Source organism: Chelonia mydas, chromosome 14 (genome assembly GCF_015237465.2).
Source record: "Chelonia mydas isolate rCheMyd1 chromosome 14, rCheMyd1.pri.v2, whole genome shotgun sequence".
Classification (NCBI taxonomy): Eukaryota; Metazoa; Chordata; order Testudines; family Cheloniidae; genus Chelonia; species Chelonia mydas.
This window is the reverse complement of record NC_051254.2, coordinates 31,546,420-31,561,704: the sequence shown is the minus strand read 5'-3', so window position 1 is coordinate 31,561,704 and position 15,285 is coordinate 31,546,420. Positions and strand designations below refer to the sequence as shown.

The following is a 15,285-nucleotide window of genomic DNA, read 5'->3' as shown; positions in this document are numbered from 1 at the left end:
GATGGGCTGAGATTTTTAAAAGGCAGGTTTGCCTGCATCCCATTTATGACCTCCTCTATTCAAGTCTGGTGTATATAGTCTAAATATACAACTCGCAATAGAATGTACCCTGACTCTGTGCCATCGATTTCTCCTTCAAAGCAAAACTGACCTGCAAGGCTCTGAGATCTGCTACTGCTCGGCAGAGGGGGCTACAGCATGTAGTCAATAAATAAGATAGCTATTATCTTTACTTAGGTCAATATTTAGCAATACTCAGAGCTTCTGTTCAGCCACAGCTTCAAATGAAAGTTGCAGGTCTGGAAATCAGGATGAAGGTGTGCCAAGCTGGGGACTCAAGAAACGTGGCACCCAGAAATAACCATACCTTCTGCAGCCAGTGTAGCGTCAAAACTGCTAGAGGCATGGATTACTCCCATCTTGTGTGTAATTCCTTATCCTGGAGGACAGAGTTGGGGGAATTCACCTCACCACACCCTGCACATGCAAAAGCATCCAGTGGGTCCCCTAAAAATCAGCCCCCAGATTCAACTCGCCACCCCATCCCCTCCTCTCAGCTTTTTCCATCCTAGGAAAAACCCACCAGCAGCTCCCTGTTTGATAATCCCCTTCTTGATCCATCTCCACTGCAGCTCTTTACCTTCCAGGGACTGGGATGATCTGGAGCAAAACGTGGCTGTTACACTGCAGCTGGTCAGGGTGAGAAGGACAATTGGGAAGGTTTCAGAAGGGGCTTTAGTCCATTTCACACCGATTTCCCCCAGGCTCTTTCCCTGCAGACAGTCACTGACAATACACCAGGGCTACTCCCACAGAGACATTTTTATCCCCTCTCCCCTCGTGTCCCTGAGCCAAATGCCAGCAAGAACCAGAATCACAGGAGCTGCTTTGGGGATTCCCCCTGACACTGTCTCCAGGGCAGCACTTTCAGTACTGTTCTAGAGGTGGGACTAGAACCCAGGAGTCCCAGTTCCTAACCCCCCTCAATCCCATTCCCCTGCCAGAGAACCCAGCAGCCCTCGCTCCCAACCCCCTGCTGACACAGACCCACTCCCCTCCCAAAGCTGCAAACAGAACCCAAGAGTCCTGACTCCTATGATGTGTGGGGAAGAGAGCTCAGTAACTATGGCCCATTGTCTCTCTGGTTTCTCTCCAGAAGAGCTGAGTGGTTTGGTTGAGAGGGGCACCTGACCCACCAGGAGCCAAGCTGTGAGCGCAGCAGAAAGCCAGAGCCCGCAGGGGGCAGAGGGCATGTTTAGGGGATCAGGGAGGGCAAAGGGAACTCTCCTGCCTGTACCCGCCAGGGCTGAGAAACATGCGGGGGTGAGGAAGGCTATATTTGGGACGCTGGACCTGCCCCAGCAGAGGGGGAATTCACAGGGACACAGATTTTGGCACCACAGGGCCCATTCCCATTTCCAGTCCCCCCAACCTGGGGCTGGAGCAGAGCCAGTGTCCCATAGAGGGAACCCTGGGCTGCATTAACAGGGGCAGAGAGGGGGGATGTGGTCCCGTGGCAGTTGGGAGGAGGCAGCAGTGGGGAGGGACAGGTGACTGGCGGCTGGTGGTTGTGGGGAGCTGGGGTGTGGCATAGTCTATCATCCTGTCCCATAGCACAGAGCTTCTGACTTGCAGTAGGGTGGTGGGGCTTGAGGCTTCTGCCCCATGGCAGACACCTGCAAAGGCTCGGGGCCCCAGCAGGTGCACCCCATGGGGCTGCATGTCCCGCCAGAGGACAGAAACCCCAAGCTCCCCTCCCTGCCTGTCTGTTAGGCAGAGAAATGTGGGGAGGGGTATCCCCTGTTAGCCAGGATGGGCAGAGCTGGTGTCCCGAGCCTCTGTTTGCCAGAAGCTGGGAATGGGTGACGGGGATGGATCACTTGATGATTGCCTGTTCATTCCCTGTGGGGCACCTGGCATTGGCCGCTGTTGGAAGACAGGATACTGGGCTAGATGGCCCTTTGGTCTGACCCAGTCTGGCTGTTCTTATGGTGGGCTCCGGGAGCTGCACTTTAACTATGAAAGAGCCACATGTGGCTCACGAGCTGCAGTTTGGCCACCGCTGTACTAGGAACTAGTCCTCCCCTCTTCTCTATCAGCCTGTCCCATAGCTCAGTGGTTAGAAGGAATAAAGATAGAAAGGGTAACAAACAAAAAAAGTAAAAATATGCTTCCTAATGGCTAGGAGCTAACTTAACAAGTTCCAATCTTTGTACAAGGTAGTTTCCTCACTAGTCTTCCATTCCCAGCAATGGCTGGCTAGGAGCCCCGCTGTCGGAGTTCAAGGTGCTGGTTTTTCTTGTCTCCTCAGCTGAAGGATAATTTAGGGGTTTGCTCCCTGTCTCTTTATAATCCAGTAAACTTTAGAAATGTCTTCTTCTGACATGTCTCCCCACCTACAAGTCCTTTTCCCTGCTGGAGGTGGATGATATCCCGTGCTGTCTGCCTCCATGCTGCCTACGCTGGCAATTTAGATGGTGCAAATGATCTTTTCCTGCAAGTTCTGATACAAATGAATAGCCCACTGAATTTGGCCACACCTGGTTTCTAGTGTTGCCCTCTTTTCTTTGTCTGGAGAAAACCTTTTGTTTATCAACTCTCCCTGACACGCCTGGTTTAAACACATTTTAGGCACAGGCTTTAAGGAAGTGAGTATCCATAATTCCACCTACAGCACTGTCACACACAATTCGTAATGATATCAGTGACTGGCATGCTACTCGCTTTTGAATGATAACTCGCAAAACAGACGCTGACTTTTTTCCCCCCAGCGGGTGCTCCACCCCTACGCTGCCCCGAGGTCCTGCCCTCACTCTGCTTCTTCCCCTTCCCGATCCGCCCCCTTCCCTGAGGCCCATCCCCCACATGCCCTCTGCTCACTTCTCTCCGCCTCCTACCCCAAGTGCCGTCCACTAGCCGCTCACTGCTCACTGACTGCTCGGGGCCCGCTGAACAATTGATCAGTGGCCAGCCTGGGCTGGAACCACGGTGGCTGGTGGGTGCTGAGCACCCCCTGTTTTTTTTCCGTGGGTGCTTGAGCCCCAGAGCATCCACGGAGTTGGTGTCTATGGCTCATAAGGCATATTTTGCACAGATATTAGTGCAGTAGTGTGCAGGGTGTGAATACCGTGGTGCCTAGGATCACAACAACCCAGGAAAAGACAAGTGATGGGCCATTAAAGTTGATGGGGAAAACACTGAAAACCTGAAACTGAAAAGAAAACCCCAGTCGTGGAAAACTAATAGTAATAATGATAATGAAACTTTCCCTCCCCTAGTGCTTCTTTCCTCCTCTGCCCCTAAATACATGGTAATTCCACTTCTGAGGAAGATGGGCAATTGTTATTATCTCCACCGTAGAGACGGGAGGAAGGGGAGGGAAGTGACTGCACAGGAGACATTAGCAGAGTTGGTTACCCAGCCCTGGAGACCTGACTGCCACCTTCACCCCAGTCTAACCTCTAGACATCAGCCCCCTCTCCAGGATTCCTGCATCCCAATTCCCACTGCTCTTGCTATTACACCCCATTGCCCTCACGAGAATAGTGCAATCCCCCAAGGACCCCACCTCTCTGGGGAATCTCCACCATGAATTCCTCAGTCCCCAGCCAGCTCCCTGCATCTGCAGAGCTGGCCAATACACTGAGCATCGCTCTGACATCCTGTCACTTCAGATCGGCAGCTCTTCCTGCTGTATAACTACAGCCATGCAGGGCCCCTTGCTGCTTCCCTGAATATCATTCCCCTGTCCATACCTCAAGGTGCCCTAGAAGCCGCAGAGATGACTCAGACACAAATGACAATGGGGCATTTTTACTTCTTCCCTACACTGGAAAGTGTGTGTGGAACCCACAGAAACATCTCCCCACTGATCCCACCACTTGCTCCCCTCGGACCCTAAAATGACTCATCTCCCCAGTGCCCAGCATTTCCTTCTTCTCTGGGCTCCACCAACCATCCCCCATAGAAACCCAAACCATCCAGCAGCCTGCTGTCCCTACCCAGATCATCCTCAAAGGAGGCACATTTACAGTTTGCTTCAGGAGGGCACAGACCCATTGCCCCGCAGGGAAAGCTCCTGACACCTTCTATCCTGTGTGCAGTTTCTGGTGGGACATTAGAGAGACCTTTGCCTTGAAGCTTTTCCCACAGTCTAGGCATTTATAGGGTGTCTCTCCCATGTGGGTTCTCTGATGTCTAATTAGGGCTGAGCTCTGCGTGAAGCTTTTCCCGCAGTCGGGGCATTTATAGGGTCTCTCTCCAGAGTGGATTCTCTGATGCGTAATAAGGGCTGAGATCTGACTGAAACTTTCTTCACAGATGGGACAATCATAGGGTTTCTCTCCTGTATGGATCCTTTGATGTGTAGTAAGGGCTGATCTCACACTGAAACTTTCTCCGCACATGGGGCACTTATAGGGTCTCTCTCCCGTGTGGATTCTCTGATGCACAGTAAGGTGTGAGCTCTGGCTAAAGGTTTCTCCACAGTCCAAGCACTTATATGGTCTCTCTCCTGTGTGAATTCTCTGATGTTTAACAAGTTCTGAGCTCTGATTGAAGTTTTTCCCACACTCAGGGCACTTATAGGGTTTCTCTCCCGTGTGGGTTCTCTGATGTTTAATAAGTTCTGAGCTCTGATTGAAGCTTTTCCCACAGACGGGACATCGGTAGGGCCTCTCTCCCGTGTGAATTCTTTGATGTCGAAGAAGGTCTGAACTCTGCTTGAAGCTTTTCCTGCAGTCAGGGCAGCTATAAGGTCTCTCTCCTGTGTGAACTCTCTGATGTACAATCAGGTTTGATCTCTGGTTGAAGCTTTTCCCGCACTCAGCACATTCATGCCGTTTCTCTTTAGTGCTGATTCTCAGCTGCATTGTGGTCCTATTGAGGTCCTCCAAACCTCCCTCACGATGACTGGATTTTCCCTGTCTGTCCTCTGGGGGGTTTCCCAGCTGCCCCTCTGGCCTGCACTGAGTCCCACAGGATTCTCCCGGCTCAGAACTTTGAAAAATATCCTGTTCAGGTCTTCCCAGCAATATCCCATGTGGTTCCACTTGCTCAAGACTTTTCTGCTGAGGAATCTCTTCCTCGTTCTCACTCACCATCCCATCACCTGCTGGGACAGAGAGAGAATCCAGACAGGAGTCATTCCCTGTGCCAGGGGGAAAGGGTACCTGAGAAAGGGGATGAGAATGGGGAAAACAAACCAAATAACTTCTGGAGAGATCAAAAACTCAGGAGTGGAATCTGAACCCCCAAGACCTTTCCACAAACAGAGAGAGAGGAGAGGACCAATTCTGCTCTTCATCCCATCTGAACATTCAGAGAGACATGAGCTGCTGCCAGATGTTGGTCAGGGTGGATGGAAAGCCATGAGTCACATCTGCCAGGAAGATATGACAGCTCATGGGCATAACCTTGACTAGGTTGAGATGAGGCAGAAATGGGGGAGTTTATAGGCTTGTGTGAGAATCCCAAATGTTTATGACAAGGCTGGATGATTTCTGTGTCCATTCAAACAATTCCTCACCTGAACTGGCACCTCTCAGGATCTCTCTTTCCTTGAAGCCTTGGTGACCTAGTAATCATGGCTCTTCCCCCCTTTTCAGCCAGGAGATCATGTTGGCTGTGGGAACTGGAAACCCAGCTCAGGGGAAAGAAAACAGCTGAGGCTGAGACTAGGATTTTACAGTTATTCTCAGGCACAGCTGTTTCCAGATGTGCCAGGTAGTGCCTTTGTATAAACCAAATGGCTTGGAAAATGGTCCTGGAGCTCCTTTGCGGGAGGTCAGGTGTTTATAGTGGCATGTGATTCCTGTGGAAGGAGATCCCGGGATTTCCATAAACTGGGAGGTCTTTTGACTCTGGCTCAGGAGTTGGACAATCTCTTACTCCTTTCTAACATTGCTGAGACCAAAGCCCTCTCCAGGCATGGACCCCGTTCTCTGTAGGGAGGGACATGTGAAATCTCTGTGTATCACTGTGTGCCCATGTTTAATAACACAGAGAGGAACATGCAACTCTTCCTCTCCATTGGAAGTTCTGGGGATGGACTAGCACAGGGGCGGGCAAACTTTTTGGCCTGAGGGCCACATCGGGTGTCCGAAATTGTATGGAGGGCCAGTTAGGGGAGGTTGTGCCTCCCCAAACAGCCAGGCGTGGCCTGGCCCTGCCCCCTATTCAACCCCCCCTGCTTCTTGCCCCCTGGCGGCCACCCCGGGACTCCTGCCCCATCCAACCCCCCCTGTTCCCTGACCGTCCCCAGAACCCCTGCCCCTGACTGCCCCCCGCCCCCTATCCAACCCCCCCTGCTTCTCACCCCCTCATGCCCCCCCCCAGGACTCCTGCCCCATCCAACCCCCCCATTCACTGTCCCCTGACAGCCCCTCTGGGACCCCTGCCCCATCCACCCCTCCCTGTCCCCTGACCTCCCCTGGACCCCCCCACCCATGACTGCCCTCTGCTGCCCCATCCAACCCTTCCTCTCATTTCTGACTGCCCCCCCAGGACCCCTGTTCCATCCAACCACCCCTTCTCCCTGACCGCCCCCGGAACCCCTGCCCCCCACCACCCCATCCAACCACTCCTCCTTCCTGACTGCCTCCCCGGGACCCCTGCCCCCATTCAACCCCCCTGTTCCCCGCCCTCTGACCGCCCCAACCCATATTCACACCCCCGCCCCCTGAGCACCACCCCGAACTCCCCTGCCTCTATCCAACTCCCTCCCGCCGCTCCCTGCTCCCTTACCATTCTGGATGGAGCACGGGTGGCTGGCGGTGCTACAGCCGCGCCACCCAGTGCACCAGGACAGGCAGCTGTGCCACCTGGCTGAAGCCAGCCATGCCACCGCACAACACAAAGCACTGGGTCAGGCTGCGGCTCTGCACCTGCACTGCCCAGCAAGAGCTCACAGCCCCGCCACCCAGAGCATTGCACCGGTGGCACAGTGAGCTGAGGCTGCGGGGGAGGGGAAACAGCATGGGGGGGGCAGGGGCGAGCCTCCCGGGCCAGGAGCTCATGGGCCAGGCAGGAGGGTCCCGTGGGCTGGATGTAGCCTGCGGGCCATAGTTTGCCCTCCTCTGGACTAGCATCTCCACTGCATCTCTGAATCTCCTCTCCCTTGGAAGAGGGTGTGGAGTGGTCACGTGGATTCTGGTGGTGATGGGAGTGATCCCCCAAAATGTAACGGAGCAGGGAAGAACCCTGAGCAGAAGCCAACCTGGGTACCTCAGAGACATAACCCCCCCCGCAGCTTCCAATTCCTAAGGGGACAGGAATCCTTACCCAGCGAGGTCACATTCTCACAATTCTCCTGCATGATGAGTCTCCTTCTTGAAGGTCACTGGCCCCTGAAATAGCAAGAGATCCTCATTCAGTGCCTGCTACCCCAGCCACAATCCCACCAGCTCACTCCAGGAGAGGGCTGGAAAATCCCCCTTCCCACAGAGAACAGGGAACTTTCCTGGGGAGAGGGGGAAAATTTCCAGATGCTTTAATTGAAAACAAACTGGTTGTGAGGTGAAAACCTGATGCCCAAGAGCCGCCGACTCTACTGAATGCGTCATGAATCTCATGATATTTAGTTTGGAGTTTTAGAAGTTTCCCATGATCTCACAATTCCTGACACAGAACTCACTTGTTTTCCCTTGTTCATCATGGCTGCCATCTCCCATGACCTTCAGAAGTGCTGAAGTCAAGCCGCCCTTATTCAAGAGAGACAAGGGTGATATCTTTTATCGGTTCAACTTCTGTTGGGGAGAGAGACAAGCTTTCAAGCTTACACAGAGCTCTTCTCCAGGTCTGGGAAAGGTACTAAAGTCAGGGTGTCACAGCTAAATGCAAAGTGGAACAGATTGCTTACAAAGCCCCAGTCAAGGTGAAGTGGCCTGTTAACACCACTGTAGTCATAGATCAAAAAGGGGGTTAGAGAGTTACAGATTGTTGTAATAAAACCATAAGCCATAAAACCAGTGTCTCTATTCAGTCCATGATTTTTAGAGTCTAGCAGAGTTATGAATTTAAGTCCCCAGGCTCGTCTTTTGAAGGTGTTGAGCAAGTTTCTTTTGAGGATGAGGACTGAGAGGTCACATACAGAGTGATCATTTTGTGAAAAGTGTTCACCCACGGGCGATAGGGCATTTTTGTCTTTTTGCATTTTTCTGTGTCAGTTCATTTGAGAGCATAGTGATTGTCTGGTTTCACCCACGTAGTTGTTACTGGGGCATTTAGTGCACTGGATGAGGTACACCCCATGTCGTGATGGGCATGTGTAGGACTCAGGGATCTTGAAAGGTGTGTTGTGGGGGGTGTTGATCATTGTAGCAGTGGAGATATGTCTGCAGGTTTTCCATCTGTTGTTCTGGCAGGGTCTGGTGCTTTGAGTTGGTGCGTTCTGGTCTGTGGAGAGCTTGCTTCTGATGATGAGCCTGGAGAGATTGAGGAGTTATTTGAAAGCCAGAAGAGGGGGTTCAGGAAAGATTTATTTCAGGATGTGGTCCCCATCAAGTATGTGCTGTAGTTGTTTAATGATATCCCGTATGGGTTTCAGTGTGGGGAGGCAGGTGACAACTACGGGTGTGCGGTCGGAGGGGTTTTTTTCTGTATTGAAGCAGGTTCTCTTTGGGTATTTGGGTGGCCTGTTCCCTTATGTGATCTTCTTCTTACATAAGAATGGCCATACTGGGTCAGCCCAAGGGTCCATCTAGCCCAGTATCCTGTCTTCTGACAGTGGCCAATGCCAGGTGCCCCAGAAGGAATGAACAGAACAGGTGATCATCCAGTGATCCATCCCCTGTTGCCCATTCCCAGCTTCTGGCAAACAGAGGCTAGGGACACCATCCCTTCCCTTCCAGACTAATAGTCATTGATGGACCCATCTTCTTTGTTGGAGTGCCCTTGTTTGGTAAAGGTGGTTTTAAGTGTGTTAAGGTATGTATGCTGGACTTTGTCCTCAGAGCATAATCTGTGTCATCTGAGTGCCTGGCTGTAGATAACTGATTTCTTGGTATGTTTGGGGCAATTATTGGATCTTTGAAGGTAAGTGTGGTGATCTGTGGGTTTCTTGTATATTGTTGTCTGTAGAGTTCCATTATTGCACCTGATTGCTGTCCAGAAAGTTGATGCTAGTGTGGAAGTATTCCAGAGAGAGTTTAATGGATGGGTGACGGTTGTTGAAGTTGTGGTGGAAATCTGTGAGGGAGTTGAGGTGATCTGTCCGTAGGATGAAAATATCATTGATATATCTCAGGTACATCATTGGTTTCATGATTCATTTGTCGAGAAATTTTTCTTTGAAGAGGCTGACATTTTGAGGAGCCATCCTAGTAATACCTATGGCTGTTCACATGCTTTGAACAAAGTGTTTGTTGTTGAATGTAAATTTGTTATATGTAAGGATGAAATGGACAAGTTTGGCGATATGCTTGGGTGGACATCTAAGCATTGTCCATTACCCTGTCCATATTTGAGGCAGGCAGCGATGCTGTCATTGTGAGGGATGTTGGTGTACGTGGCGGTGACATCTCTCATGGCAAGGATGGTGTTTGGAGGGATGTTATTAAAGTTGCGATGTTTCTGCAGGAAGTTGGTCCAGGAAGCCAGCTCTTTGTGAGTGGTCTGAAGATGGTTTCTATGAGTCCCGATATTCAGTCAGTCAGAATACCGTGGACATTTCGGATGGGTCTGCCTGGGTTCCCTTGTTTGTGTGTTTTCTGAAGCACACAGAAGGTCCATGGGATGGGTTCATGGTGGATGAGGTTGTAGAGTTTCTCTTGGAGTTGTTTGGTGAAGGATTTGATGATATCCTTAAATTTTGGTGTGAATTGTGGTGTGTGTGTGGGGGTCTTTTCTGAGTTCTTTATAATAGGGGGTGTCAGAGAGTTGTCAGTTTGGCTCATTAACGTAGTACAGTTGAGGACTATGATTGTTCATTCAATAATTATTAATTATTATTCCAGATGGCCACCATTTCCCTACAGATCTGGCACGTGGAAGTAAGGCAGCTCCTAGTAATGGTCACCAGCTCCCATTGTTTTCAGTATGGGTGAAGCCATGCTCTCCTCAGGGAATATGGCTGGGGCCCTGTGGTTAGGCTGGATATATAAGAACATAAGAATGGTTTATACTGGGTCAGACCAAAGGTCCACGTAGCCCAGTATCCTGTCTTCCGACAGTGGCCAATGCCAGGTGACCCAGAGGGAATGAACAGAACAGGTGATCATCAAGTGATCCATCCCCTGTCGCCCATTCCCAGCTTCTGGCAAATAGGCTATGGACACCATCCCTGCCCATCCTGGCTAATAGCCATTGATGGACCTATCCTCCATGAATTTATCCAGTTCTTGTTTGAACCCTGCTATAGTCTTGGCCTTCACAACATTGTCTGGCAAGGAGACACCATGCGTAGAAAAGGAGACTTGGGAAGCTAGAGCCAGACTGAGGAGGGTGCAGGGAATTAGTGGGGGGTGGAGAGGGCGAGAGGTGGATTGTGGGGCAGCACGCAGGGTTGTCTGTGTCCAGGGGGCAGACTGAGGGGGAAGGAGGTATAGTGAGATCCTGGGAGGGGAGTAAGAGGCAGACGGAAGAGGGTAATGAGTGAGGCGCAGCAGGGAGAATGAGGGATGATGCAAGGCACATGGGGGCAAGAGGGAAACAGAGGCCTATAGGAGTATGTGGGGTGGGGTGGGGTGGGGCGGGGCAGAGGGAGGCTGAGAGCAGTGCAGTGGGATTTGTTAGGGTCAGACTGAGCCTGAGGATGATTTAGGGCAGGGTAGATAACCTATGACGCACGTGCGAAAGGCTAGCTGATTTTCAGTGGCACTCACACTGCCCGGGTCCTGGCCACCGGTCCCGGGGGCTCCGCTGCTGGCCTGGGGTACTGGCCACCGGCTCCCTGCCAGCTGGGGTTCCGTCCGCCAGCCCCATTCAGCCCGCTGCTGGCCCTGGGTCCCGGCCACCGGTCCCAGGGGCTCCGCTGCTGGCCTGGGGTACTGGCCGCCAGCCCCCTGCCAGCTGGGGTTCCGTCCACCAGCCCCACTCAGCCCACTGCTGGCCCCGGGTCCCAGCCACCAGTCCCGGGGGCTCCGCTGCTGGCCTGGGGTCCCGGCCGCTGGTCCCAGGGCTCTGCAGCCACTCCCAGCTGTGGTCCACTGGGCCCAGCCTGGGGCAGTGAGGGGTGCAGGCAGGGGCAAGAGGGGGAGCAGCTCAGCACCCCCACCTTAAAAATTATTCCAGCGCCACTGTGCTGGGATATTTTTAAGTCCTGATTTGCCGCTTACATTACTATCACACCACATGGAACAGCACACTGTGTTTGACGTTGAGATTAGAATGTACATGCAAGAACCTGAAAAGTTTGACGAAAGCGACTTGGATTTGTCTGTATTTCAGTGGATGGGTGTTGAAGATTTCGAAATGCAGCTCATTGCGTTAAAAACCTCAGAATTGTGGGCATCAAAGTTTGAGGATCTGCGGAGTGCACTTGAAGCTACCGAGAGAGATCATGGGGCCTCTATTGTGACCTGCTGGATGTCCCTGCCGGTGAAATTTAACTGTTTGAAGAAAATTGCGTTTGCAATGCTTTCAGCATTTGGATCCACATACCTGTGTGAACAGGTATTTTCACACATGAAATCTGTTCTCTGTCCCTCTCGGAGCTGGTTAACAACTGATCACTCAGAAGCCTGTGTGCAGCTTAAAGTATCCAAATATGTGCCAGACATTGGAAAACTCAGCAAGGAAAAGCAAGGGCAAGGATCTCACTAAACTGATAAGATCTACATTTTAATTTAATTTTAAATGAAGCCTCTTAAACATTTTAAAAACCTCATTTATTTTACATAAAATGGTTAAGTGATATATTATAGACTTATAGAAAGAGACCTTCTAAAAATGTTAAAATGTATTACTGGCACGCGAAACTTTAAATTAGAGTGAATAAATGAAGACTCAGCCCACCACTTCTGAAAGGTTGCCGACCTCTGGTTTAGGGGAATGTCATGGATTAGGGAGTGCAGGGTGGGAGGCTGTGGGGGTTTGCAGATAGGGAGCTCAGGAGCATGTGGGGTGGCCAATGTGAGAGGTACAGGGAAAGTGTAAAGCGAACGGCAGGTACATAGAGGAGCAGGTGTGGAGAGGAGACTGTGAGGATCAGGGGAGAAGAGACTGGTGACAGGGCAGTGATGCGGGAGGGTGTGGAGTTGGACACAGAGTGGCAGCTCCCCCATCCCAGGAGTAGGGGAAGGTCAGTGGGTAGAATCTCCCTGTGAGAAGGGAGGCTGTAATTTTGCATGTACACTGTGGCAGGTGGAGTTTTGCTCTTGTGATGCAATATGCAACACACACACACACACACACACACAAACACACTCTCTCTCTCTCCCCCTCTCTCACTAAGGGGGCAGGTGGCTTTCCCCCAAAAGCTTAAACATCAGAAGATAAATAAAATCACCCCTCCCCACAAAGTGTATTTTTAAAACTTGTGATATTCAAGCCCAGTTCCTGACTTTCCAGAGTGATTTGTGGCTGCTAAATGCACTGGCTGTGCACCTCTGATGTCTACATGGTCAGGCAATTGTTACATCTCACAGGGGAATTTCCACCCTCTCCTGCTGGGGTTGTCCCTACAACTTATGCCCCACATTAAAGCAGGCTCAGAAGGGATTTCACTTGCTGGGCTCCTACCCCTTTCTGCATTCCCCACCCAGACCCAGACCCAGACCCAGACCAAACCTTCCAGCAGTTCTGTCCCTTCCCTGTCCCCTGGGAGGATTGGGTGAGCTGGAGCCAAATATAGATGTTACTCTGCAGCTTGCCAGGGTGAGAACAGCAGCAGGGTGAGAACAGCAGCTGGAAGGATAGCTCAGTGGTTTGAGCATTGGCCTGCTAAACCCAGGGTTGTAAATTCAATCCTTGAGGGGGCCATTTGGGATCTGAGCAAAAATTGGGGATTGGTCCTGCTTTGAGTAGATGACCTCCTGAGGTCCCTTCCAGCCCTGATATTCTCTGTGACAGTGGGGAAGATGCTTAATCATGTTTTTACCTTATTGATACAGGATTGCCCTTTCCATGTGCACCCACAACTCTTTTGCATGCATCCCTCTCGCCCTCCATCGGAGTGTGCAAATGGCATCCGTGTGCACACGCCCAGCATATGAAAACATCCCAGGTGAGGGCTACATTTTGGATGCCAATTCAGAGACCATAATTAAATATTTTGTCCCTGTTATTTCAGAGTTTTGGCGAGTGTCAGTTTTCTATGGAAAAAAATCAATGAAATAATAACCATGCCCCAGCCCTGCCATTCTCTATCACTTTGCATCTGGGGCTCTCAAAGTTCTTTACCCCCTCAGCCTCAGTCCCCGTGCAATGGGTCAGGCTCAGTCAAAGACGAGAGCCACAGAGAACCTGCCCTAGGGGAGAGACAGCAGAGACTAATCACCCTGCCTGATATAGCTTTTCAACTAGATTTCCCAGCACTTTAGAGGAACTCATCCTCTACGGCCCGGCCCCAGCCCTTTCCCCCGGGTCTCTCCCCTCACCTGCAGGCTCCGGCTCAGGGGCTGGTGTCGCCTGGGGCTGCTTCCAGCCACCGCAGAAAGTCCCCCATCAGTTTCTCTGATCTCTCCCTGACACAGAGCAGCAGCTACTTGGTCCAGGTCTCCAGAGCACAATGGAGGCAGCAGCAGCTTCTTCTAGGAGCCTTGATTACTAATCAGTCAAAAGCAGGAGTCACACACTGCATGATGCTCAGTTATGCTATATAGATATACTATATATTTGTATTACAGAAAAGCCTCAGAGCCCTTAACTCTCCCCCTTCCAGCATCTGTTACAAAGGCTCTTAGCTGCTCATCCTCTTGGCTACCAACCTGGGCTGCAGCCCAGTCAGTGGGACCAGTTGTAACTAAAGCCCAGAGTGCCTATCTACAGGGAAAGAGCCTGGGGGAATCATAGAATATCAGGGTTGGAAGGGACCTCAGGAGGTCATCTAGTCCAACCCCCTGCTCAAAGCAGGACCAATCCCCAATTTTTGCCCTGACCCCTAATGGCCCCCTCAAGGATTGAACTCGCAACTCCAGGTTAACAGGGCAATGCTCAAACCACTGAGCTATCCCTCCCCCGCAGCAAATCAGGTTGTGACATGGATGAAAGCCCCTGCTGAAGCTTCCCCAGTCGCTCCCTTGCCCTGCCAGGCTGCAAAATAACGGCCACGTTTTGCTCCAGATCCTCCCAAGGGATGGCAAACATTTGCTATTGTGCTGTCCCCGAGCAGTCTGAGCAGGCTCAGTAACATCTGATGAAGCTGCTACCCTCACCTGCCCTCCGAATCTGGGTGGGTCTGGTGGATTTTTTGCCCCCCTCCCCCCCCCGCTATGTAGTTATACCGACATAGGTCTGTAGTGTAGACCTGGCCTCAGTCCTTTCAGACCTGATGGGTGTGGGGTGGAGCAAAGGGGCCCCTGTCCCTGCTGGAATGCTGGGGAGATTTACCTAGGGCTGCAGAGATAATACGGGTAGATTTTTAAATGAAGAATAACCCGCCCCCCACACACTCCCCTGAGCCCCCCCACTCTTCTCCTCTCCCTGGGGTGCCCCTCACTGCACAACATGCCGCCTTGCCTGCTGTCTGTACGCTTCTTTCCCCCCATCTCCTTATTGCTCACCCCTCCCCTTCCGCCCAGACACAGGTAGGGACCCCCGCTGGGGCCTGATCCTGCTCCCCCCCCCCCCAGGCCTTTCCCTCCATTTCCTCCACCTGAACCACGACCCCCTACCCCACCCCTAACCCGGGGAGATCCCACCCACCCCTCTCGCAGGCGCCTTCACCACAAGGGGGCGCAGTCTGAGCTAGGGGCTGAGATCTGAGGCTGCAGGGGAAATTTCTGCGCTGAAGCCAGCCGCTCCGGGGCTGGCAGACACGCGGGGAGCAGCGATGGGAGAGGAGTTGGGGGGACGGACGCGCAGCACTTTCCCCCCAGTTCTCCCTCAAATACCTGCAGTCTCCGGCTCCGCGTGGTGGGCTCCCGGGTCCCAGGAGAAGCAGCAGCAATAAATTGCAGCTACCCGGCTGTGGGGAGCACAGAGAGCAGCCGCCCCCCCGCCGCAGCACCCGGAGCCCTCCCCTGGCTACAGTGTGGCCGGGCAGCTGTTCCAACACTGTCTCTGCATTTCCGGAGCTGCCGCCGCCAGGGGGCTCTGCTCGGGGACAGGCGGCGGCTGATCGCTGAACGATCCCGCTCAGGATGTCAGGGGTTGAACTTCCTCCCGGGTCAGACGGTGCCGCCTGCC

At 52.3% G+C, this 15,285-nt stretch overlaps 6 protein-coding genes across 10 annotated transcripts in view; 2 read left to right on the top strand and 4 right to left on the bottom strand.

Moving 5' to 3' along the window:
• The window catches only part of LOC122461316 (acetylcholinesterase-like), a 27,293-nt gene extending 15,848 nt beyond the window's left edge, over positions 1–11,445 (top strand). The window contains exon 4 of the mRNA XM_043528741.1: positions 11,386–11,445. Within this exon, the coding sequence (XP_043384676.1) occupies positions 11,386–11,399 (14 nt within the window). The 3' untranslated portion in view covers positions 11,400–11,445. The remainder of the gene's footprint in view (positions 1–11,385) is intronic.
• Positions 1–15,285, bottom strand: part of LOC102947012 (E3 ubiquitin-protein ligase TRIM58) — a 188,699-nt gene that overhangs the window by 64,296 nt on the left and 109,118 nt on the right. The gene's annotated exons all lie outside the window — the stretch shown is intronic.
• Positions 1–15,285, bottom strand: part of LOC114020077 (zinc finger protein 239) — a 479,276-nt gene that overhangs the window by 354,877 nt on the left and 109,114 nt on the right. The window lies entirely within an intron of this gene.
• The window catches only part of LOC122462963 (zinc finger protein 501-like), a 293,402-nt gene that overhangs the window by 169,012 nt on the left and 109,105 nt on the right, over positions 1–15,285 (bottom strand). The gene's annotated exons all lie outside the window — the stretch shown is intronic.
• LOC114018211 (zinc finger protein 501) overlaps positions 1–15,285 on the top strand; it is a 225,968-nt gene that overhangs the window by 136,465 nt on the left and 74,218 nt on the right. The window lies entirely within an intron of this gene.
• LOC119567495 (zinc finger protein 239) lies at positions 3,798–15,208 on the bottom strand. 4 transcript variants are annotated; one of them, XM_043528868.1, is made up of 4 exons: positions 14,991–15,208; positions 13,536–13,704; positions 7,282–7,346; positions 3,798–5,113 (listed from the first exon to the last, which is right to left on the bottom strand). In XM_043528868.1, the coding sequence occupies exons 3-4, from the start codon at positions 7,313–7,315 to the stop codon at positions 4,089–4,091; spliced, it is 1,059 nt and encodes a 352-aa protein (XP_043384803.1). In that variant the 5' UTR covers positions 7,316–7,346; positions 13,536–13,704; positions 14,991–15,208; the 3' UTR covers positions 3,798–4,088. The 4 variants fall into 4 exon arrangements, with proteins under 4 accessions (XP_043384803.1, XP_043384805.1, XP_043384806.1 ...); XM_043528870.1 differs by having other exon boundaries at positions 3,798–5,110; positions 14,991–15,162; XM_043528871.1 differs by lacking the exon at positions 13,536–13,704 and having other exon boundaries at positions 3,798–5,110; positions 14,991–15,162.

Coding starts and splice junctions, on each gene's coding strand:
- LOC119567495 (XM_043528868.1), bottom strand. CDS start 7,315: ATGCAGGAGAATTGTGAGAATGTGACCTCGCTGG. Junction 5,114..7,281: donor TGAGAATGTGACCTCGCTGG/GTAAGGATTCCT, acceptor TCTCTGTCCCAG/CAGGTGATGGGATGGTGAGT.